This window comes from Mustelus asterias, unplaced genomic scaffold (genome assembly GCF_964213995.1).
Source record: "Mustelus asterias unplaced genomic scaffold, sMusAst1.hap1.1 HAP1_SCAFFOLD_69, whole genome shotgun sequence".
Classification (NCBI taxonomy): Eukaryota; Metazoa; Chordata; class Chondrichthyes; order Carcharhiniformes; family Triakidae; genus Mustelus; species Mustelus asterias.
In genome coordinates, this window is record NW_027590131.1 from 580,450 (window position 1) to 605,702 (window position 25,253).

Sequence of the window (25,253 nt, forward strand, 5' to 3'; positions counted from 1 at the left end):
GTGCTCCACCCGTAAGCAGCCATTGTACCTCAGGGTTCCAGCACTTCCAATATTGCGAACAAACATTTACTGGTTCCATCACCATTGGCCAGGCCTCATAAACCCCACATGGGAGACTTAATTGGGGCTGGAGTGAATTGCAGAAGAAAAACCTTCCTGAGGTTGCAAATGATCCTCCTACACTGACTTAAATATAGGAGCCATGATTAAGAAGTTTGCAAATTATATGAAAATTGGTTGAGTCGTTAACAGTGAGACAGAAAGCTTTAGAATGAAGGAAGATGTCTGTGGACTGAACAGCTGGGCAGAAAAGTGTCAAATAAAATTAATCCAGAGTAGTGTGAGGTAATGCATTTAGAAAAGGCAAATAAGCCGATGAAATACACAATAAATGGATGGATTGGGGAAAGAGAGACCAAAGAAACAGAGATATGTTGGAATCCAGGACAAGCTGCATGTACAGAATATTGGTCAAGGCATTAAATGTAAGAAGTTACATTAATCTTATCTTGTCTGCAAAACATCCCTGTCTCTTCATTTCCGTGTAGTGTGTGTCAGTTCTATCCCTGATCCTCTGCATCAATGAGATAGAAATTTCTTGCAACTTGCTGAAATGAAACAAATTGGAAATGTGATTGTATCCCTTTTCAGTGAGGCTCACAGCTTTACCCTCTGTGTGAAAGCTGCTGCCCATCCTCAGCATGGAATTCAATTTAAACATTCCCCACTTACTGCAGAGAAGGGAGCGGCCCCATTCCAGGCATCAAATTCAACCAGTTTGACAACCTGCGGCTAATTCAACTGTCAACAAGTTTCATTCGAAATTTTACTTTAACTCTTCTTGTTCCAGAGATGTTCAGTAAATCAGTCAAATGATAAGAAACAAATTCCAACTGGGACTTCGGAACTTTGAGCAAACATTGATTTCCTGATATTTGTGGTTTCACCCCAGAGCCCAGGAGCCAGTTCCTTGTCAATGAGCTGAGAGAAGGGCTGTTTCTCTACATGGAGATTCACCATTTAACTTCCAAACTGAATGATCTCTGAGCAACAATGGCTGCAGCTGTTGGGCAATGAGCACTAACACTCCAGTTACATTTATTATTGTAAACCAGCAACTGAGACACCAGATTCTGGCCCAATGGAGTTATTCAAGAAGATGCTCAGAATTTCACTAACTCAGGATGACAAGTGAAGTGAATCTATGGCAGGTCATCGTCAACTGTCCTTATCGAGGATGACATCTACTCAGGGTAAATGGAGTTAAGATGCAGATTAGGCAACATTTAATTAAATAGAGGAAGAGGCTCAAGGGGCGGAATAATTTCATCCTGTTACTGTATTTAAATGTTGGTTGAATAATGAAGTGTGAAACTTCTGGAGGATTTGCACCTCCCTTTTAATCAGTTGATCTTGGATTGTTTATTTCAGATGGTGCAACATTTTTATTCAGAGAACGATCAGATAATCGGGTTCAAAGGGCAAACTTTAGAAACGATAGTTTAGCAAAAACACTTTCAATGTTCCATCTTGTGCCAGTTATAGAATCAGGCCCCTAAACTTACTGATAGTTTTATTCTGGGTTCAACCAAATCTCTGAACAAAAGATTTGCTATCGAGTGATTTTAAATATACAGATTTGGAAATTACTGATTTATAACCTGATCCAACATGCTGAGGATTCTAGATCGGATCCACGAGGTTAAATATCAATTTTGATGTTAAATTGATAAGAGTAAGACAGGTGAGAGCAGTGTGCACTCTAACACTGCTTCCAACTCTCCATCTCTGTTGGGTGAGGTCCACTGGTTCTCCTGCACCCACTTGGCAGGACAAGACAACAATTCAGGTTGTTGTTTTACTGTGTGTAAATTACAGACAGTGTGGGCCTCCAAATGAAAAGAGAGAATCGAGCCAAAGTTTTGAGTCAAGATGACCCTTCATCTGAACTTGTATTTTAGCTCATTCTTTAAGTTTCCTGACCTACTAGCTGTAATTGAATCAGAATTTGACCGTATTTAATTCCTAGAAATCGGGAACACAGAGGGACTAAGTGAGTTGGTAAAGCTACAGCATAAAAAAACTGGAAATCTATGAATAGGCAGTGTGAGGCCATCCACTTCAGTTCTGAGTATTTTCTCTGTGGGAAGTTGGATGAAAAAGTGATTACCATCTCCAGGTAAAAGACATAAAAGCAAAGAGTTCAGGGAAGGAATTTCAGAGCTGCAGGTCAAAGGGAGTGGAGATACACAGGAGGCCAAACGTGGAGGAATGCTGAGATCTCAGAGGGGAAAAACCATAGACCTATGTGAACAGGAGGTTGAAAATTCTCGGTCTGGAAGAAGACACAGTGCTAAAGAGAAATGAGGCCTCAAAGGGATATGAAATGCAGGATGAGATAGTTCTCTTCGGATGACAAACGGAATAATTTTGGCTTATACACTGAGTTGAGAGGAATAAGCGGTGATTGCGCTGAAACATACAAGTATCTGAAAGGGCTGGGCAATGTAGACACTAAGTAATTGTTTTCCACTCGTTTGGAAATTGAAAACAGCAGTGCGGGATCTCAGGATAAGCCGTGGATTGTTTAGAATTGGGGTGAGGAGAAATGTTTTCACTCAGAGGGTTGTGAATCTTTGGAATTCTCTACCCCAGAGAAGGTGGATGATCCAGCACTGAAAATATTCAGGACTGAGATTTCTGATCTCTTATCGAGTGAAGGGATATGAGGAGCAGCTGGGAAAGTGGAGTTGGGGCAGAAGAGCAGCCACGATTATATTCAATGCAGAGCAGGGGCAAGGGGCCATGCAGTCTACAACTGACACTATTTCTGATGTGTTTAAATTAAAAGCCAGACATTTGCCAACTGGGGACCAAGGCAGTAATATACAAATTAACACTTTCAGTTCACTGCCTGGCAGACAGTAAAAGAAGATATTAATGTCCATGGAGAAGTAGTCAGGGTCAAAGCGGCAGTCAAGTTCACACATTTAGCCAATTAGGAATGGCTGGAACAGAAAAGAGAAAGATGTTACAATGGAGCGTGGACAGTCTTAACAACCATCACCTTGTCTGAATCCGCAATCACCAGCTTCCCCTTTCCCAAAATACAAATGAAGAACGTATCCACCCGCTGCTCTCCATTTATTCAATTGCAGCTCCCAGCTTCACTTCCAACTGAAATCCTTCATGATCATTTGTGGTGCAATTTGAAAGGGAGCCCAAAAACAGAGAGACTTGGGAAAAAGGGCAGAGATTTTTAAAGACAACACTGTTTAAAAAGCTGGGAAAAATTCCAAATGCCGAATTCGCGTAAAAACTGGAGTAATTCCCGCTGGGGTTTATTTTGGTGGGATTTTCAAATCTCCCACACTGTGCGCACTGCAGAATGCACTCGCGTGAATCTCCTTCAAAACCCAGGGCGGAGCCTATTCCAGCCGGAGAGGCCGGTGGCAGAGCACTGAGCGGGTCACTGTGCAGACGCTGCTTTGTCAGAGCAGAGACTGGGGCTGGCGCAGTAATCCACACTGCCAGCCTCCCGATTGCTGTCCAGCCCCGCGACCCCACACACATTACTGACCGTGCGACCCCCCCACCCCTCCCCCCACACGTCCTGATCACTGGTCTCGCAGACATGTCTGGGCCAGCCATGACCTCTCTACCCCCCCACCCAACCTCCCCCACTGGCCTGGAGGGGGACTGGGGGGAGATGCTTGCGGCCCCAAAGACTTCAGTCCCAGGCCCGCTATGCAAATGGTCATCAGTATAATTTATACAGCTCCGCACCGATTTCTGGCACAAAGCTGACTGCGCCAAAAATCTGGCCAGTGACACACGGAGGCCGTGGCACCCAGCGGGAAGCCCGCTACACGGTCTTCGCTTGCGTCTCTTGGCTCACTGCACTGCTAGTGGACTGGGGGAATCACCCCCATAAACTACAAAAGGCGAGAGAAGGTTATGTTTATCATTCACCAGTTCAGCCTTAGCTTCAGCACTGCACCCAATTTGAGGTCTCTGGAAAGAATGTAAAGCAGCATTTCTGGCACAGCTCCAAGAATCAGGATCTTTACCAAATGACTGCAAAGGTTCATGAAGGTGGCTCATCGCCACCTTCTTATCGACAATTAGGGATCAGCAACAAATGCCGGTGATGTCCCGATTCCATTGACAGAGAAGAAAAACTTCAGTTTTGTAGACCATGGAGAAACTGGCACTATTCTCCGAGAGCAAAGAATAAAGAGCGTCTGAACAGGGGAGTTCAAAATGAGGAGGCTTTGATAATGAGAAGTGTTTCCACTGACAAAAGGGTCAGAAGCAGATAAGGACAGATTTATGGCGTTCTGTAATTGGTAAAGGAACCAGAAGGGAGATGAGCTATCTTTTAAACAGCAAGTTCTGATCTGGACAGAACTATCTGAAAAAGTGAGGCCGCAAATAACCTCCCCTCCTGTTCTCCCTCCAACTGCTCTAACTGAGGATTTTAGGGTTTTGAATGGAATTATCAGTTGACAGAAATTTTACTCACTGGTGTGAGAGTCGCCGGGTCCGGATGGGATGTACCCCAGGTTACTGTGGGAGGCGAGGGAAGAGATTGCAGAGCCTCTGGCAACGATCTTTGCGTCGTCGATGGAGACGGGAGAGGTGCCGGAGGATTGGAGGATTGCGGATGTGGTTCCTATTTTCAAGAAGGGGAATAGGGATAGCCCAGGAAATTACTGACCGGTGAGTCTAACCTCAGTAGTTGGTAAGCTGAGGGACAAGACTTATGAGCATTTAGAGAGGTTTAGTATGCTCAAGAATACTCAGCATGGCTTTGTCAAAGGCAGATCGTGCCTTATGAGCCTGATGGAGTTCTTCGAAAATGTGACGAAACACATTGACAAAGGGAAAGCAGTAGATGTGGTTTATATGGATTTTAGCAAGGCGTTCGATAAGGTCCCCCATGCAAGGCTTCTAGAAAAGGTGAGAGGGCATGGGATCCAAAGGGCTGCTGCCCTGTGGATCCAGAACTGGCTTGACCAAAGGCTGCTCTAACTGAGGATTTTAGGGTTTTGAATGAAATTATCAGTTGACAGAAATTTTACTCACTGGTGTGAGAGTCGCCGGGTCCGGATGGGATGTACCCCAGGTTGACACTCACTGTAAGACACTCACCTGAAGAAGGGGCTAAGAGCTCCGAAAGCTTGTGTGGCTTTTGCTACCAAATAAACCTGTTGGACTTTAACCTGGTGTTGTTAAACTTCTTACTGTGTTGACCAAAGGAGGCAGAGTGTGTGCATGGATGGGTCTTTTTCTAAATGGAGGTCGGTCACCAGTGGTGTGCCCCAGGAACCTTGCTGTTTGTCACTTTCATAAATGACCTGGATGAGGAAGTGGAGGGATGGGTTGGTAAGTTTGCCGAAGGTTGATGGGGTTGTGGATAGTCTGGAGGGATGTCAGAAGTTACAAAGGGACATAGATAGGATGCAAGACTGGGCGGAGAAGTGGCAGATGGACTTCAACCCAGATAAATGCGTAGTGGTCCATTTTGGCAGGTCAAATGGGATGAAGGAGTACAATATAAAGGGAAATAGTCTTAGTACTGTAGAGGATCAGAAAGACCTTGGGGTCTGGGTCCATAGGACTCTAAAATCGGCCCCGCAGGTGGAGGAGATGGTTAAGAAGACGTATGGTGTGCTGGCCTTTATCAATCGAGGGATTGAGTTTAGGAGTCCGGGGATAATGATGCAGCTATATAAGACCCTCGTCAGACCCCACTTGGAGTACTGTGCTCAGTTCTGGTCGCCTCATTACAGGAAGGATGTGGAAAAGATTGAAAGGGTGCAGAGGCGATTTACAAGGATGTTGCCTGGATTGAGTGGCATGCCTTATGAGGATAGGTTGAGGGAGCTCGGTCTTTTCTCCTTGGAGAGACGTAGGATGAGAGGAGACCTAATAGAGATATATAAGACGTTGAGAGGCACAGATCGTGTGGACTCTCAGAGGCTTTTTCCCAGGGTGGAAATGGCTGCTACGAGAGGACACAAGTTTAAGGTGCTGGGGTGTAGGTACAGGGGAAATGTTAGGGGGAAGTTTTTCACACAGAGGGTGGTGGGCGAGTGGAATCGGCTGCCATCAGTGGTGGTGGAGGCAAACTCTATAGGGTCTTTTAAGAGACTCCTGGATGAGTATATGGGACTTAATAGGATGGAGGGTTATAGGTAGGCCTAAAAGGTAGGGATATGTTCGGCACAACTTGTGGGGCTGAAGGGCCTGTTTTGTGCTGTAGTTTTTCTATGTTTCTATGAGAGCTCAGGACAAGGGGACAAATATCTTATTATCAGAGCCAGGATATTCAGGAGATAAATTTAGGAAACACTTGCTCACACAAAGGGTGGGGGAAGTGTGGAACTCTCTCCCACACATAGCTGCAGATATTAGCTGTTGAATATTCTCCCCGTGTCTCCATGGGTTTCCTCCGGGTGCTCTGGTTTCCTCCAACAGTCCAAAGATGTGCGGGTTAGGTGGATTGGCCGTGCTCAGTTGACCCTAGTGTCAGGGGGTTAACAGGGTAAATATGTGGGTGTTATTGGGGTGGGGCCTGGGTGGGATTGTGGTCGGTGCAGACTTGCTGAGCTGAATGGCCTCCTTCTGCACTGTGGGGATTCTGTGAACAATTTTCACTCTGAGATGGGGATATTTCTGCTGCCAGAAGGTGTGGATCTGAAGCCCAGGCGGCTGGATGGAGTTTGTCTCCCTGATCAACGGGCAGCTCAGGCTGCAGGGACTGAATGTCTGCCTCCTCCTCTTGCTGCTGCCGGAGCTCAGAGCTTGTGCAGCTCCTGGAGCTGGGGGAGGCCATTCGGCCGCTTCAATATGGGACAGCCCACCTTTCAGACAGTTTATCCCTTGTCTGATGTCGGTGAGCTTTGTGTTATTTTTATTGAAGGGTCATTAACAATGTGCAGATTCACACAGACTCTCTCCATGTTACTGGGTCACCAATGTTGCTGATCTTCCCCCTGAGCGGGGACACTCACAATAAGGAAACAGCCTCCTCACCCAGGCCCGGCCCGTTGCTAAGGGAACCTGGCTCAGTCACTGCGCAGGCCCGGCCTGTTGCTAAGGGAACACGGCTCAGTCACTGCGCAGGCCCGGCCCGTTGCTAAGGGAACGCGGCTCAGTCACTGCGCAGGCCCGGCCCGTTGCTAAGAGAATGCGGCTCAATCACTGCGCAGGCCCGGCCCGTTGCTAAGGGAACGCGGCTCAGTCACTGCGCAGGCCCGGCCCGTTGCTAAGGGAACGCGGCTCAATCACTGCGCAGGCCCGGCCCGTTGCTAAGGGAATGCGGCTCAATCACTGCGCAGGCCCAGCCCGTTGCTAAGGGAATGCGGCTCAATCACTGCGCAGGCCCGGCCCGTTGCTAAGGGAATGCGGCTCAATCACTGCGCAGGCCCGGCCCGTTGCTAAGGGAATGCGGCTCAATCACTGCGCAGGCCCGGCCCGTTGCTAAGGGAATGCGGCTCAATCACTGCGCAGGCCCGGCCCGTTGCTAAGGGAATGCGGCTCAGTCACTGCGCAGGCCCGGCCCGTTGCTAAGGGAATGCGGCTCAGTCACTGCGCAGGCGCAGCCCGTTGCTAAGGGAATGCGGCTCAATCACTGCGCAGGCGCAGCCCGTTGCTAAGGGAATGTGGCTCAGACACTGCGCAGGCCCGGCCCGTTGCTAAGGGAATGCGGTTCAATCACTGCGCAGGCCCAGCCCGTTGCTAAGGGAATGCGGTTCAATCACTGCGCAGGCGCAGCCCGTTGCTAAGGGAATGTGGCTCAGACACTGAGCAGGCTCGAGACCGCTGAGGTCAGCTCGGCAGGTCACGTGAGGAGCTGTCAATCAATTGCCTATTCAGCATCTTTGTTCAATCATTGACTGAATAAATTCTGTTAACCTGTTGCATCAAACTCACTGTCTGGTGTCTTTTCATCTTGTCCCAGGAACTTAGTTCAGGTCAGTGAGTCTCACACAAGCAGCTGGAGGCACTTTGTGCTCTCATGGTTATCCTGTCCACCCAAATAGTCTGAAGATTTCAAAGGTTGGTGTGAGATTCTTGAATTTACCAATGTATGGGAATAACAATAAACATATGGAATTTTAACCATATCTCACCATTGACTTCAATCATGCACACGTACAAACGCATGTACGCACACACGGAGATGGCCCGGAACTTGCACATGTTCACGTGTGATTTCAAGAAGAAATTAGATATAACTTTTGGGGCTAAAGGGATCGCGGGATTAGGGAGGGGAAGGGGAGATCAGGATATTGAATTTGATGATTAGCCATGAGGAAGAGTTCATAGAGTGTATCTGCGATACCTTCCTTGAACAGTATGTAATGGAACCTACAAGGGAGCAAGCTATCCTAGATCTGGACCTGTGTAATGTGACGGGAATAATTAGTGATCTTACAGTTAGGGATCCTCTTGGAAGAAGCGATCACAGTATGGTTGAATTTAAAATACAGATAGAGCGTGAGAAGGTAAAATCCAAAAGCAATGTCTTGTGCTTAAACAAAGGAGACTGCAAAGAGATGAGGGAGGAGTTGGCTCAGGGAAACTGGGAGCAAAAACTTTATGGTGGGAAAATTGAGGAACAGTGGAGAACTTTCAAAGCGATCTTTCACGGTGCTCAGCAAAAGTATATACCAGTGATAAGGAAGGACTGTAGAAAAAGACATAATCAGCCATGGATATCGAAGGAAATAAAGGAGGGTATCAAATTGAAAGAAAATGCATACAAAGTGGCAAAGATTAGTGGGAACCTGGAGGATTGGGAAATCTTTAAAGGTCAGCAGAAAGCCACAAAAAAAGCTATAAAGAAAAATAAGATGGATTATGAGAGTAAACTCGCTCAGAATAAAAAAAACAGACAGCAAAAGTTTCTACAAATATATAAAATGAAAAAGAGTGGCTAAAGTAAACATTAGTCCTTTAGAGGATGAGACGGGGGATGTAATAACTGGATATGAGAAAATGGCTGAGGCATTGAACAGGTATTTTGCGTCAGTCTTCACAGTGGAAGACACAAATAACATGCCAAGAATTGATGAGTGGAAGGCTATGGCAGGTGAGGACCTCGAAACTATCATTATCATGAAAGAGGTAGTGTTGGGCAAGTTAATGAGGCTAAAGGTAGACAAGTCTCCTGGCCCTGATGGAATGCATCCCAGGGAACTAAAAGAGATGGTGGGGGAAATGCACTGGTGATAATTTACCAAAATTCGCTGGACTCTGGCATGGTTCCCGCAGATTGGAAAACAGCAAATGTGAAGCCATTGTTTAAAAAAGGAGGTAGACAAAAGGCAGGTAACTATAGGCCGGTTAGCTTAACTTCTGGAGTAGAGAAAATGCTTGAAGCTATCATCAAGGAAGAAATAGCGAGACATCTGGATATAAATTGTCCCATTGGTAAGATGCAGCATGGGTTCATGAAGGGAAGGACATGTTTGACTAATTTGGTGGAATTCTTTGAGAACATTACATGTGCAGTGGACAATGGGGAACCTGTGGATGTGGTGTATCTGGATTTTCAAAAAGCATTTGGCAAGGTGCCGCACCAAAGACTGCTACACAAGATAAAGGTGCACGGTGTTACGGGTAATGTATTGCATGGATAGAGGATTGGTTAACTAACAGAAAGCAAAGAGTGGGGGTAAATGGGTGTTTTTCTGGTTGCCGATCACTGACTAGTAGTATGCCGCAGGGACCAGTGTTGGGACTGCAATTGTTTACGATTTACATTGATGATTTGGAGCTGGGGACCAAGTGTAGCGTGCCAAAATTCGCAGATGATACTAAGATGGGTGGCAGAGCAAAGTGCGCAGAGGACGCTGAAAGTCTGCAAAGGGATATAGATAGTTTGTGAGTGGACGAGAGTCTGGCAGATGGAGTACAATGTTGGTAAATATGAGAGCATCCATTTTGGTTGGAATGACAGCAAAATGGACTATTATTTAAATAGTAAAAAATTGCAGCATGCTGCTGTGCAGAGGGACCTGGGTGTTCTTGTGCAGGAATCTCAAGGAGTTGATTTGCAGGTGCAGCAGGTATTTAAGAAGGTAAATGGAATTTTGTCCTTCATTGCTAGAGGGATGGAGTTTAAAAACAGCGAGATTATGTTGCAGCTGTATCAGGTGCTGGTGAGGCCACACCTGGAGTACTGTGTAGTTTTGGTCTCCTTACTTGAGAAAGGATATACTGGCACTGGAGGGGGTGCAGAGGAGATTCACTAAGTTGATTCCGGAGTTGAGAGGGTTGGCTTATGAGCAGAGACTGAGTAGACTGGGGCTATACTCATTGGAATTCAGAAGAATGAGGGGAGGTCTTATAGAAACATATAAGATTATGAAGGGAATCGATAAGATAGAAGCAGGGAAATTATTTCCACTGGCAGTAAAACTAAAACTAGGGGGCATAGCCTCAAAATAAGGGGGAGCAGATTTAGGACTGAGTTGAGGAGGAACTTCTTCACACAAAGGGTTGTGAATCTGTGGAATTCCCTGCCCAGTGAAGCAGTTGAGGCTACCTCGTTGAATGTTTTTAAGGCAAGGATAGATACATTTTTGAACAGTAAAGGAATTAAGGGTTATGGTGAGCGGTCGGGTAAGTGGAGCTGAGTCCACGAAAAGATCAGCCTTGATCTTATTGAATGGCAGAGCAGGCTCGAGGGGCCGGATGGACTACTCCTGCTTCTAGTTCTTATGACCAAAATGAATGGTGGAGCAGGCTCGAAGGGCCGAATGGCCTCCTCCTGCTTCTCGTTTCTATGTTTCACACATAACCCCCATGCAGGCAAACACTTACACACTCACACACTCAATTTCTCTCACAAACACAGACACACACACTCGCACACACTCGCACATAGGCACACACCCCTCCCATGCACATATACACACACGCACACATACATGCAGAATACACACACACACATACACACACCCAAATACACCTATGCAGACCACCTCACACCCTGATACACACACACACATACTGATACATCCACCAATATACGCACGCAGACACACACACACACACAGACACGCACACAAACAAATACAATCTCCCATTTCATTGTTTCATCAAACAAGGACAGGACAGTTCAGAAAATGCAGTTAGATACAGATGAAAACTCCCTTCATATCAGCCTCTCTTTCCCACTCTCCATCCAGCTGGAGTGGGCAAGAGAGAAACAGGGATAGAGATAGAGAGAGAGTAACAGAGAGAGGGGAGGAAAGGAATGGAGTGAGAGTCACAGAGAGGGAGAGGAAGTGATTGAGATAGAGTGTGTTCGGCAGAGTTCCTGCAATGCTGAGTACAATGGCCTTTGAAGGTACCACACAGAACACAACAAATAGGAGCAGAAGTAGGCCATTCTGCCCCTTGAGGCTGCTCCTCCCATTGATAAGATCATGGCTGATCTGACTGTGGCCTGAACTCTACTTTGCTGCCTGTCTCCCCATAATGCTCAACTCACTCTCTGGGGAAAGTGGTTAGCACTGTTGCTTCACAGTGCCAAGGACCTGGATTTGATTCCCAGCTTGGGTCACTGTCTGTGTGGAGTTTGCATGTTCTCCTCGTGTCTGCATGGGTTTCCTCCGGGTGCTCCGGTTTCCTCCCATATTCTGGTTCGGTGCATTGATCCGAACAGGCGCCAACTAGAGGAATTTCACAGTAACTTCATTGCTGTGTTAATGTAAGACTGACTTGTGACCAATAAATGAATTTTAACTTTGAATTCTAAACACTAACCACCCCCTGAGAGAACAAATTATTCCTCCTCATCTCCATCTTTAATGGGCGCTGTATGAATTTTAAACTGTGCCCTCCCTGATACTAGATTCCCCCATGTTGGCCCTGTTCTGTGATAATACAGATGTTTAAAGATTATTCAGTAGTTCTTTAAGGGTAGCAGACACAGGGAAAAAAGAAGTGACTCTGTACACAACAGATATATTTCAAGGGGATACTGCACCCAGCTGTATCTGAGTGGGCAGTAATCTTCCCTCAGAATCAGACAGATTGTGGGTTCAGCTCAGAGCCTCAAATACTAGGCCCTTAGCATCGATCAGAGACTCCGAACACAGCATGATGGGAGAGCGGACAAAGGAAACTGGTGTTGAATTTGTGAGCCTTGCTTTGTAGAAAGCTTTAGTGCTTGGGGAGAATGTCAACTTTTGAATGGACCTACCGTATATTAAGCTGATCTTTCACTCCACACTATCGGTAACTGCAACACTATATTCTGCACCCTTTCCTCTCATTCTCCCCTATGTACTCTATGTACGGAATGTTTTGTCTGTATAGCGCACAAGAAACAATACTTTTCACTGCATCCCAATACAAATCAATCAAATCAAATCAAATTAACACGGTGAAGTTTGGACCCTGTGGGGTGACAGTTGTCTGAATACAGATTCTATCTTATTGTAACATTCAGGTACCACGTGTACTGAGCTCACCAGCGTTCTGTCTGCATTGTGTGAATCCAGTCTTGAAATATCCACTAATATTGCTAATTCTGCCAAAACAGAAACAGAAAGAGTGTTTGAATTCTCCGTGATTAGTCCCCTTAATGATAAACAACATGGTGGATGAGAGGGATAGAGAGAGAGAGGAAGAGATACAGAGTAACAGAGAGGTAGGGAGAATGAGAGAGAGCAATGCAGAGAGTAACAGTTGTCTGAATACAGATTCTATCTTATTGTAACATTAAGCTACCACATGTACTGAGCTCACCAGCATTTGCAGAAGCCATTATATAAATACTGTTCTGTCTGTATTGTGTGAATCCAATCTTGAAATTTGCACTCATGTTGCTAATTCTGCCAAGACAGAAACAGAAAGAGTGTTTGAATTCTCTGTGATTAGACTCCTTAACGGTAAACAACATAGTGGATGAGAGGGATAGAGAGGGAGAGGGATAGAGAGGGAGAGGAAGAGAGAGAGGGAGCAATGCAGAGAGTAACAGTTAGACAGTGAGGAATAGAGATTAATTCAGATGGATAGTGAGTGTCAGGGGAGTCCGAGACGCTCCATAAACAAGGTAAAGATTTGAAAATGGAGGAGTGTTTCTTACCCACTTTTAAAAGATAATCCACACTCACACCAGTCACATTTCACACTCTCTGCTCAGTCCTGTGTTGGGGGGTGTTGAGTGTGGGATCAGTGTTTGCTTTTCTCAAACCGCACTGATATTCCCAACAAGGGCAAGAGGTTTCAGTGTTTGAAAATGTAAACATTTAAAAGCAAAACTAGACTGGATTTGGTTAAATCTCATGGGATCCAGGATGAGGTGGCCAAATGGATACAAAATTGGTTGATGACAGAAGACAGAAGGTGGTTGTGGAGGGTTGTTCTCTTTTCAAACTGGAGGCCTGTGACCAGCGGGGTGCCTCAGGGATCGGTGCTGGGTCCCCTGCTATTTGTAATTTATATTAATAATTTAGATGAGAATTTAGGAGGCATGGTTAGTAATTTTGCAGATGACACCAGGATTTGTGGCATAGTGGACAGTGAAGAAAGTTATCTCGGATTGCAACGGGATCTTGATCATTTGATCGAGTGGGCTGATGAATGGTGGATGGAGTTTAATTTAGATAAACGCAAGATGATGCACTTTGGTAGATCGAACCAGCGCACTACTTAGTTAGTGGTAGGGCATTGGTGAGAGTTATAGAACAGAGATCTAGGGGTACAGATTCATAGCTCCTTGAAAGTGGAGTCACAGGTGGACAGAGTAGTGAAGAAGGCATTCCACATGCTTGGTTTCATTGGTCAGAATGCTGAATGGGATTTGGGACATCATGTTGAAGTTGTACAAGACATTGGTAAGGCCACACTTGGAATACTGTGTACTGTTCTGGTCACCCTATTATACCAAGGATATTATTAAACTAGGAAGTGTGCAGAAAAGAACTACTGGGATACTGCAGGGTCTTGATGGTTTGAGTTATAAGCAGAGTTGCAAAGACTGGGACATTTTCTCCTGGAGCATAGGAGGCTTCGGGGTGGTCGAACAGTGGCCTCGCTGGATTCACTCTGTCCTTTCAGATTCAGTCTCACAGGCCTGGCTGTGTTCACTGTGTCCTTTGAGATTCAGTGTCACAAGCCTGGCTGGGATCACTCTATCCTTAGAGATTCAGTGTCACAGGCATTGCTGGGTTCTGTCTGTCGCTTGAGATACAGTCCCACAGGCCTGGCTGGATTCACTCTGTCCTTTAGGATTCAGTGTCACAGGCCTGGCTGGGTTCAGTGCCAGGTTCACAGGAGTGCCCGTGTCAATTAGTAGTTCCCTCTAGCTCGATTTGAAGTCCCAACTATCTCAATTTGGAGTGCCCCCTATCTCGATTGCGAGTGACCCTCTAACGATTAGGAGTGTCCCATCTTGATTTGGAGTGTCCCGATCTGCAATAAGGGAGCCTTCTATCTCGATTAGGAATGCCCCCCTGTTTAGATTTGGACCAGTGACTATTTCAGTGAGGAGTGCCCCCCGTCATTTCTGAGTGTCCCCGGTCAATTAGGAATGCTGCCTACCTCGATTAGGTCTGTCCCTCCCTCGATTAGGAGTGTCCCGTATCTCGAATAATGGAGCCTTCTATATCAGTTCGGGGTGCCTCCGATTTAGATTTGGAGCAGCGATTAATTCAATTAGCAGTCCCCCCTCCATCGCCGTTAGCAGTGCCCCCCGCCCCATCGCCGTTGGCAGTCGTCCCCCCCCCCACCCCCCCCCCCCCCAAACCCCCCCCCCCCCCCCCCCCCCCCCCCCGCCACCGTCGCCGTTCGCAGTGCCCCCCTGTCTCGATTGGGAGCACGCCGTATCTCGAATAAGAGAGACTTCTATCCCGATTAGGTGTGCTCCCATTTAGATTTAGAGCAGTGACAGTATCAATTCTGAGTGCCCGCATATCAGCTCGCACTGCTCCTGTCAATGAGGAGTGCCCAGGTGAATTATAAGTGCCCCCAATTTCGGTTTGGAGTGCCCCCAATTTCGGTTTGGAGTGCCCCCATCTTGATTACATGCGCCCTTATCTCGATTAGAGGGCCATGGACCAAATCCTGAGTGGAATGACAGGAATCCAGACTTACCTGGATGAGATCTTGGTCATGGATTCGACTATTTTCCCAGTACTTGCAGAATACCTTAGAGGTTGCAGGAGCACGACCTGCAAATCAAGAGAGAAATATGAGTTCTTCAAGGACTCCATTGAATGCCTGGGTCATGAAATGGATGCACAAAACCTAAAATGGAGGTCATCATGAAGGCCCAAGACCAGACAATGTGTCCCAATTCAGGTTGTTTTTGGGTCTAATCAATTACTATGACAACAAGCTCAATCCGGATCTGGCGACAGCATTGAAACTGATGCTCCAGTTGCTGGTGAAAGGAGAGCCGTGGAAGTGAAAAAAAGGAGGCCTCCCTGGCGGTAAAGCAGGCTTTGAAGAGATTGGAAATGCGAGTTCAATTTGAAAAAGTTACTGCTGCAGCTTACATGCGAAGCCTCGCCCAATGGGATTGAGGTTGTCCTGTCTAACGTTATGTCAAACGGAGAGGAAGATCCATAGTATTCGCTTCTAGATCATTGACGAAAGCTGAGGAAAAGTTTGCTCGGGTGGAAAAAGAAGGCTGAGGCATCGTCTTTGCATCAAGAAACTAAAAGCTCTGCCATGATGATGTTGTGACTGAGCTCGAAGGGCAGAATTACTGACTCCCATTCATAATTCCTATATTTTATCTTCCATCCTTGGACCATTCACTGGGATACCGTCCATGGCAGCAGTTTGATTGCAGAGGTGGGTGTTGGTGCTGTCAGTGAGAAACACGGCAATGCGGATGCTCTGTCAAGGCTGCCTTTGCCTGGAGATAAAGATGTTCCCGCTGGAATGTGCAGACAATGCATTTCACACAAGAAGATAAAGTTCCGGTAACCGCTAACCAGTTACGGAAAGCCACCCGGAGTGATCCGGTTATGAGGCAGGGAGTGCAACTTGTCCAGAGAGGGAGGATGAGTAGAAAGCACCCGGAGTTACGGCGATAAGTGTGCGGAAGCTGGGAGTTGTCGGTGTTGCTGGATGTTTATTCTGGGCTATGAGAGCCTCATTCCCCCATCATTAAGAGGAAAGGTGCTGGAACGGGAGCACCAAGAGCACCCGGGGGTGCTGCCAATGGAAGAGACAACAAGAAGCTGTTTGTGGTGCTGCCCAAATGGAAGAGAAAGTGGGATGGTGCGAATGCTGCGCTTGGGGACGGAAGGTGCCGCCCTTGCTGCCTGGGATTGTCCTCAATGGCAGCGAATCCACAGCGAGTCGCTGCTTCATCACAATCTGCCCGACTCCACCCACACTGGCTGTCAATCATTCTGCTGGAGCGGCTTCCTATTGGCTGTGTTCAGCTGATGGACAGCAGAATGCACCAATGGAGAATGAGGGTGCAGTGATGGATTGTGCAGTGAATCAATGAGGCTTTTGACAAGGTACCACATGGCAGGTTGTTGCACAACCTCCATCATGGGACCCAGGGTGAGGTAGTTAAATGGATACAAAATTGGCTTGATGACAGAAGCCAGTGGATGGTTGTTTTTCAAACTGGAGGCCTGTGACCAGCGGTGTCCTCTGGGATCAGTGCTGGGTCCACTGTTATTTGTCATTTATATTAATGATTTGGATGAGAATATAGGAGGCATGGTTGGTAAGTTTGCAGATGACACCAAGATTGGTGGCACAGTGGACAGTGAAGAAGGTTATCTCGGATTGCAACGGGATCTTGATCAATTGGGCCAGTGGGCTGACGAATGGCAGATGGAGTTTAATTTGGACAAATGCGAGGTGATGCATTTTGGTAGATTGATCCAGGGCAGGACTTACTCAGTTAATGGTAGGGTGTTGGGGAGAGTTACAGAACAAAGAGATCTCGGGTACGGGTTCATGGCTCCTTGAAAGTGGAGTCACAGGTGGACAGAGTGAAGAATGCATTCCCCATGCCTGGTTTCATCGGTCAGAACATTGAATACAGGAGTTGGGACGTCTTGTTGAAGTTGTACAAGACATTGGTAAGGCCCCACTTGGAATACTGTGTACAGTTCTGGTCACCCTATTATAGAAAGGATATTATTAAACTAGAAAGGTACAGAAAAGATTTATTAGGATGCGACCGAGACTTGATGGATTGAGTTCTAAGGAGGAGTTGGATAGACTGGGACTTGTTTCCTTTGGACCGTAGGAGGCTGAGGGCTGATCTTATCGAGGTCTATCAAATAATGAGGGGCACAGATCAGCTGGATAGTTCATGTCTTTTCCCAAAGGTCGGGGAGTCTAAACCTTAGAGGGCAGAGGTTGAAGGTGAGAGGGGCAATTATTTCACACAGAGGGTGGTGAGTGTCTGGAACGAGCTGCCAGAGGGAGTAGGAGAGGTGGGGACAATGTTGTCTTTCAAAAAGCATTTAGTTAGATGGGTCTAGAGGGATATGGGCCAAATGTGGGCAATTGGGACGAGTTTAGGGGTTTAAAAACAGGGGCAGCCTGGACAAGTTGGGCTGAAGGGCCTGTTTCCCTGCTGTATGTAAATCTGAATGATGACGCAATGAGGTGCCGCCCCCTCAGTGACGTGCCTGGAAGCGGCCGTTAAACGGTTTCCGCGCGCGGCTGGAGGGGGCGTTCTGACGTCACTGCCGACGCACAGCACGTGACCTGGATCTGGCCAATCGGCGAGCGGGACAATCAGCCCGCCGCCGTCTCGAGTGCGGAGTTCAGGCGCCGCGCCGTTTCTCACTGCGTGTGCGGGGCTTTCCCAGCGGCTTCACACCGAATCTTTGAATAACGGTAAGGAATTAAATGAGAGAAAAAGTCTCCGCTTCAGCGGCGCCGACTCTCGCTGACTGGGATTGTCCCCAGTGGCAGCGAGTCGCTGCTTCATCACAAGCTGCCCGAGTGCGCCCGCGCACTGGCTGCCAATCATTCTGCTGGAGCGGCTTCCTATTGGCTGTGTTCATTTGACGGACAGCAGAACGCACCAATGGGGAATGAGGGTGCGGTGAGGTCCCCGCCCACTCAGTGAGAGCGGCTCGCGGTCACGTGGCGCGGCCGTTAACGGTTTCTGCGCGCGGCTGGAGAGGGGGGTCTGAAGTCACTGCCCGCTCGCAGCACGTGACCGGGAGCTGACCAATCCGCGAGCCGGAAACCAGCCCTCTCCGCCCCGAGTGCGCTTGCGCCAACTTCACTCCGGGAGGGTGCGGCCCGCTTCCTACTGCGCGCAGGCGCACTGCGGTTTGTCGCTGCGTATCCGGGTATTTCCGGGTTTGAGGAATTAACGGCCCAGAAAAAGTTTCAACTCCAACAACATTCAGCTTGAGGATTAAAATGGCGGTTTCCTGTGTAAATACAGCCTGTCTTTGTATCATATTAACAGAGCGGGGACGGTCAGTTACATTGTGGGCGGCGCGGTGGCTCAGTGGTTGGTGCTGCGGTCTCACAGCGCCAGGGAGCCGGCTTCAATTCCCGGCCTTGGCTCACTGTCTGTGTGGAGTCTGCACATTCTCCCCGTGTCTGCGGCCCTTTCCTCACACTCTCCAAACATCAGCAGCACGGGGGCACTGGCCAGGCTCAGTTGCTGCTCAGTGTCAGGGGGATTAGCAGGGTCAACACGGGGAGAGGGTCTGGGTGGGATTGTGGGCGGTACAGACTGGATGGACCGAATGGCCTCCTCCTGCACTGCAGCAATTGGATGATTCAATGTTTCATAGAAAGATCTGTTATTACAATCCAGGCCGTGTCTGTGTAGACACTGCTGCAGCATCTAAATTACTGCAATCAAGCGCTTGTCTGAGTAAACACAGCACCAGATCTCTCTCCATTATTTCAGTCTGGGCCCTGTCTGAGCATTTGCAGCACATGAAACTAAATTGTTTTGTGCGGCTGTAAATCAACAAATGCAAGGAAACTGACAGAGGTTGATTGAATACGAGGATACGTGCACATTCACAGTGCAACACGTGTATTGCCACAGCAGCCCCAAATCCCAAACTCTATAGAATCATAGTATCATACAATCCCTCCAGTGCAGAAGGAGGCCATTCGGCCCATCGTGTCTGCACCGACCACAATCCCACCCAGGCCCTACCCCCACATATTTACCCGCTAATCCCTCTAACCTACGCATTTTAGGATTCTAAGGGGCAATTTTTAACCTGGCCAATCAACCTAACCCACACATCTTTGGACTGTGGGAGGAAACCGGAGCACCTGGAGGAAACCCACGCAGACACGAGGAGAACGTGCAAACTCCACACAGACAGTGTGTAACCCGGGGAGGATGGAGTCAGTGAGATCAGACGGTGTGTAATCCGGGGGGGATGGAGTCAGTGAGATCAGACAGTGTGTACCCCAGGCAGGATGGACCGATTAGCGAGAGGCAACATGGTTTTGTGAAGGGGAGGTCATGTCTCACTAACTTCATCGAGTTTTTTGAGGAAGTGACGAAGATGATTGAGGGTAGGGCAGTGGATGTTGTTTATATAGACTTCAGTAAGGTGTTTGACAAGGTCCATCATGGCAGACTGGTGGAGGTGAAGTCGCATGGGATCAGGGGTGAGCTGGCAAGGTGGATACAGAACTGGCTCAGTCAAAGAAGACAGAGGGTAGCAGTGGAAGGGTGTGTTTCTGAATGGAGGCCTGTGACAAATGACGTTCCTCATGGATCAGTGCTTGAACCTTTGCTGTTCGTAACATATATATATAAATGATTTGGAGGAAAATGTAACTAGATTGATTAGTAAGTTCGTGGACGACAGAAAAGTTGGTGGATTTGCGGATAGCGATGATGACCATCAGAGGATACAGCAGGATATAGATCAGTTGGAGACTTGGGCGGAGAGATGGCAGATAGAGTTTAATCCAGACATATGTGAGGTAATGCATTTTGAAAGGTCTAATACAGATAGAAAATATACAGTAAATGACAGAACCCTTAAGATTATTGATTGGCAGAGGGATCTGGGTGGACAGGTACACAGTTCACTGAAAGTGGCAACGCAGGTGGAGAAGGTAGTCAAGAAGGAAAAGGCACGCTTGCCTTCATCGGTTGGGGCATTGAGTTTAAAAATTGGCAAGACATGTTGCAGCTTTATAGAACCTTAGTTAGGCTGCGCTGGGAACATAGTGTTCAATACTGGTCGTCACACTACCAGAAGGATCTGGAGGCTTTGGAGAGGGTACAGAAAGGATGTTCCTGGTATGGAGGGCATTAGCTATGAAGAGAGTTTGGAGAAACCTGGTTTGTCCTCACTGGAACGGCGGAGGTTGAGGGGCGACCTGACAGAAGTCTACAAGATTATGAGGGGCATGGACAGAGTGGATAGTCAGAAGCTGCTTCCCAGGGTGGAAGAGTCAATTATTAGGGAGCACAGGTTTAAGGTGCGAAGGGCAAGACTTAAAGGAGATGCACGAGGCAAGTATTTTTACACGGAGGGTGGTGGGTGTCTGGAACTCACTGCCGGGGGAGGTAGTCGAAGCAGATACGATAGTGAGATTTAAGGGGCATTTGGACAAATACGTAAATAGGATGGGAATAGAGGGATAGGGTCCCTGGAAGGGTTGGGGATTTTAGTTCAGTCAGGCAGCATGGTCAGGCTAAGAGGACCTAAGGGCCTGTTCCTGTGCTGTAATTTTCTTTGATGCAGTCAGACAGATCAGACAGTGTGTAACCCGGGGAGGATGGAGTCAGTGAGATCAGACAGTGTGTAACCCGGGGAGGATGGAGTCAGTGAGATCAGACAGTGTGTAACCCGGGGAGGATGGAGTCAGTGAGATCAGACAGTGTGTAACCCGGGGAGGATGGAGTCAGTGAGATCAGATCGTGTGTAACACGAGGGGGATGGAGTCAGTGAGATCAGACAGTGTGTAACCCGGGGAGGATGGAGTCAGTGAGATCAGACAGTGTGTAACCCGGGGAGGATGGAGTCAGTGAGATCAGACAGTGTGTAACCCGGGGAGGATGGAGTCAGTGAGATCAGACAGTGTGTAACCCGGGGAGGATGGAGTCAGTGAGATCAGGCAGTGTGTAACCCGGGGAGGATGGAGTCAGTGAGATCAGGCAGTGTGTAACCCGGGGAGGATGGAGTCAGTGAGATCAGACAGTGTGTAACCCGGGGAGGATGGAGTCAGTGAGATCAGACAGTGTGTAACCCGGGGAGGATGGAGTCAGTGAGATCAGATCGTGTGTAACCCGGGGAGGATGGAGTCAGTGAGATCAGTCAGTGTGTAACCCGGGGAGGATGGAGTCAGTGAGATCAGACAGTGTGTAACCCGGGGAGGATGGAGCCAGTGAGATCAGACAGTGTGTAACCCGGGGAGGATGGAGTCAGTGAGATCAGACAGTGTGTAACCCGGGGAGGATGGAGTCAGTGAGATCAGATAGTTTATGAACTTTGTTCATATTTCGAATGATAATATCGTAATTGAAACATTTCCAACACTCCTGCTTCCCCTTCAGCATCTTTTGATGTCGGGTATGTGGCTAAATTGTCATTTTGATTCACACTGGCTCTATTTGACTCTCTTTCTCTTTTGGCATAATCAGATCTCCGGGGGTCGCTGGATTAATTGTGAAAATCCACAGTTGCAATTCAGCAGGGATTGTGGCCTGAAGAACTGTAAGAGGTGAACCAGCACAGTATTGTGAGAGCGCCAGCCCGAGAGAACCCTTCACATTCAAACAGCTTCCATATATTTTCTGGAGAGGAAGGTAAGAGGAAGTTCCATTTACTCTGGTCCTGTAGCAAGTACAAAAAGATGATAAGGTGAGGTTGGAAATGCTGAGTGAGATATGGAGTGTGTGAGCACCAAGCACCATTATCCAGTGTAAGGCTGTGTGATGTACCATGAAGTTGGAGCAGTTTGTGTCTCGTGAAACACCGTGCCTGAATTTCACAAGCCCCCGACAGCGTCACGTTTTGGTGTTTAAAACACGCAATATTGGAATTGCAGTTTAATTGTTAAACAGAACTGGTTGACTGTTCTGGGTTAATCTTCCTCTGAACTGAACTGAGGGTGTGTTGTGGGAAATTCACCACTTCGGAGTCAGACTTGGAGGTTCAACAAACAGTTTTATACCGACAAAGCTTTGGGAGAAGCGCTGGCACTCCGCAGTACAGGCACTCACCTTCTCAACTATACAATGGTAGTTGAGCATCTTTTATACTTTGTTTGATAATAGACAGTGTGGACATTAGCTGATAGCACATCGTTACAAGTTGAGTAGACGGGTATGGACATCGACAGTTAACACATGGTTATACATAGAGTAGATACATATCTGCAGTTATGTCTTCCATCAATGGCTGATCTTGTTATATACATTTATACATTTATGTCCCTCATCAGTGGCTGATCTCGTCATCAAACTCATTGTTCTGGGTCTGCTTTTATCTCAAGTTTAAGGTGCCTCAAGGTCTGACCTGTTTCCTGCAGTAATTTAAACACTAAAGGTTTTAACTCTTTATGTAATGTCTGTGCCCAAAGTCAGTGCCTCTTAATGTCTTTTTCCAGAGTCCATTTTGTGTGCCGGGTAACCATTTTGTCTCCTTTACTTTGATTTCTCTCCAACAGGGTGTGTGATGGTGGTTTTGTTATTTCCGTTTTCAGTTATTTTTGCTGAGCGATTTCCTGTGTTGCCAGGGTAACGATCTGACTGATCTCAGTACCAGAGACAGAGGTGTGGACACCAACCGGTGGAGAGAAAGCAGCTGGGTGGGGGGCCAGGCGAGGGGATCAGTCCGTGTGAGGCAGATTCTGGAGATAGACAGAGGCGATGAGATATGTTAATCAGAAAGGAGAGAGAGTTGTGGCGCACCACCATTGATCTTCTGGATATCTTTTGCATTGCAGCCATTTCGAGGCACTGATAAATTTCTGGGGTCCTCTTGAAAGTCAGTGTGGCTTCACCCAATAACTGATGCTGGCTCGGTGTGGGCGAGGCCGGGTCATTGGGGTTGATGAGGAATAAATCCGGATCTGTTCAGATGACCAGATGTGTATTACAGAGCCTCGCTAGAATGATATTGTAAATTTAATGTTAAATTGAAGAGACCCATGAGGGGGAATGAATGTGTGCTTTGGGATATTGTTTTCACAAAGTCAGACACACTGGAAATCTGAGTTGTTGCATGAGATTAAGAGTGAAACGGGTAACTGCATTTTACATTGCTGGTTTTAAACCTTGGTTGTAAATTATTGCTGTTGATTAACTTCCAATTCTAATTTGAAGAAATTAAATGTCTGAATCACTTTTCCATTTCCATATTGGAGAAAGGAGGGGACATCAGCTGAGTTTGATTAGGGATGATGTGGAGATGCCGGCGTTGGACTGGGGTAAACACAGTAAGAAGTTTAACAACACCAGCTTAAAGTCCAACAGGTTTACTTGGTAGCAAAAGCCACACAAGCTTTAACCTGGTGTTGGACTTTAACCTGGTGTTGTTAAACTTCTTACTTTGATTAGGGATACAGGTATAGGGACACAGACACTGACACACCCACACGAGTGGAGAATATGGAGCCACGTGCATTTGTATAGCACCTTTAACGTGGCAAAACATCCCAAAACACTCAACAAGAGAAAAATTCAGTGGGAAAACAAATAGATAAAACATTCGAAGGGGTAGCTGGGCAGGTGACTAATTTTTGTCAGATTGTTAATCTTTTTAAGGTGAATCTGAGAAGGGGGAAAAGTAAAGCAGCCGAGAGGCTTCGGGAGGGAATTCCGGAGCTCAGGACTTGGCCTGGATTGTGGACAAATTATCCTCAAGATACACAACTTGTCAGATTGGGCAAGGTAGAGATGTTGCTGGCTTCTGGGGCTGCTGTAGGCTGCATGAATAGGAAGTGAGGGGCCATGGAGAGATTGAACAGCTAGTTTGAGCATTTTAAAATTGAGCTGTTGTCAGGCTGTGAGACAGTGAGAGTTGGTGAACTCGGGTGAATGAACTGAGACGTGGTGTGAGTTAGTCAGGATTCAGGAAGCAGAGTTTCAGAGCAGTGAGAATGTGGAGCTGGATATCAGCAGTTTGCATGTTGAACCTGCTGCCAGGTTACCGAGGGGCAGCATGTTGATGAGGAATAGAAGAGGGCCAATGATAGAGATAATGATGTGGGAGTGGCAAGAGAAAGCAATGTCACTGATTCTCTGGATGGAAAGTAATAGATAAGAATTGAACCAGGGGCCTTTGATGCATTTCCACTCAGCTGGACGACAAGAGGGAGGAGTTGGAGAAGGATAACATGGTCAAGGATGCTAAAGGCTGCAGACGGGTGAATGAAGATACTGCATTGACTTTTGTCAGAGTCGGATAGGATAGTATTTGTGATTTCAACAGCAGTAGCAGGGTGCAAACTTAACTGTATGGAGCTCCTGCAAAAATGGTGCTGGATTTGGGAGGTAACAACATGTTCAATAACTTTGGAGAGAAAAGTGGAAACTGGAAATGGGGCAGAGGATTGAAAGGGAAAAGGATTTTTCAACGGACGTGATGATGGCAACTGGTACTTTGTGAAACAACTGTCACTAATATCACGGTAGCATATATGAGACTGTAATATTCTGAAATATATCTTGCGTAAGGAAGTTAAAACTAGAGGACACAGCCTCAAAATAAAGGGGGGTCGGTTTAAGACAGAGTTGAGGAGGAACTTCTTCTCCCAGAGGGTGGTGAATCTCTGGAATTCTCTGCCCACTGAGGTGGTGGAGGCTACCTCGCTGAATATGTTTAAAGCGCGGATGGATGGATTCCTGAGCGGTAAGGGAATTAAGGGTTATGGGGATCAGGCGGGTAAGTGGTACTGATCCACGTCAGATCAGCCATGATCTTATTGAATGGCGGGGCGGGCTCGAGGGGCTAGATGGCCTACTCCTGCTCCTATTTCTTATGTTCTTATGTATTAGTAAAGATCTCAACGCCCTGCTTCTGATTTCAATATTTACACCTGATCCTGACATTGATGTTATCCTCATTACAGAGTCTCAGAATCAGGCAAGGCCTGTCAATATCATGGCTGAAGGTTCAAACAGGGGAGAATATCCAACAGCTTCATCAAAAATGAGAATGGACACAGGTAGGATCACAAAAATACAAATATAATTTCTATCCTGTCTGCAGCTCAAACAGGGACTGAGTGGAAAGTGGGAGAGAGTGACCATCTAGAGCAGGTTTATCCAAGGTTCGGCCCGA

At 47.2% G+C, this 25,253-nt stretch overlaps 2 protein-coding genes across 3 annotated transcripts in view; one reads left to right on the forward strand and one right to left on the reverse strand.

Moving 5' to 3' along the window:
- Positions 1 to 1,402: 1,402 nt before the first annotated feature.
- LOC144483456 (uncharacterized) lies at positions 1,403 to 17,959 on the reverse strand. Of its 2 annotated transcripts, XM_078202149.1 has the most exons (6): positions 17,804 to 17,959; positions 15,124 to 15,200; positions 12,775 to 12,860; positions 12,498 to 12,556; positions 7,942 to 8,052; positions 1,403 to 3,008 (listed from the first exon to the last, which is right to left on the reverse strand). In XM_078202149.1, exons 2-5 carry the CDS (start codon positions 15,141 to 15,143, stop codon positions 7,984 to 7,986), a joined length of 234 nt encoding a protein of 77 aa, XP_078058275.1. In that variant the 5' UTR covers positions 15,144 to 15,200; positions 17,804 to 17,959; the 3' UTR covers positions 1,403 to 3,008; positions 7,942 to 7,983. The 2 variants fall into 2 exon arrangements, with proteins under 2 accessions (XP_078058275.1, XP_078058274.1); XM_078202148.1 differs by lacking the exon at positions 17,804 to 17,959 and having other exon boundaries at positions 15,124 to 15,307.
- The window catches only part of LOC144483448 (NACHT, LRR and PYD domains-containing protein 3-like), a 396,724-nt gene continuing 389,179 nt past the window's right edge, over positions 17,709 to 25,253 (forward strand). The window contains exons 1-3 of the mRNA XM_078202133.1: positions 17,709 to 17,853; positions 21,608 to 21,772; positions 25,042 to 25,137. Of these exons, the coding sequence (XP_078058259.1) occupies positions 25,074 to 25,137 (64 nt within the window). The 5' untranslated portion in view covers positions 17,709 to 17,853; positions 21,608 to 21,772; positions 25,042 to 25,073. The remainder of the gene's footprint in view (positions 17,854 to 21,607; positions 21,773 to 25,041; positions 25,138 to 25,253) is intronic.

Excerpts from the sequence above, each read along its gene's own strand:
- LOC144483456 (XM_078202148.1), bottom strand. The coding sequence starts at position 15,242 with ATGGAGTCCTTGAAGAACTCATATTTCTCTCTTGATTTGCAGGTCGTG. Across the intron at positions 12,861-15,123 it reads ATGACCAAGATCTCATCCAG|AATTAGCAACATGAGTGCAA; the intron begins GTAAGTCTGGAT and ends CTGTCTTGGCAG. Across the intron at positions 8,053-12,497 it reads ACAATGCAGACAGAACGCTG|ACTATTTGGGTGGACAGGAT; the intron begins GTGAGCTCAGTA and ends TGAAATCTTCAG.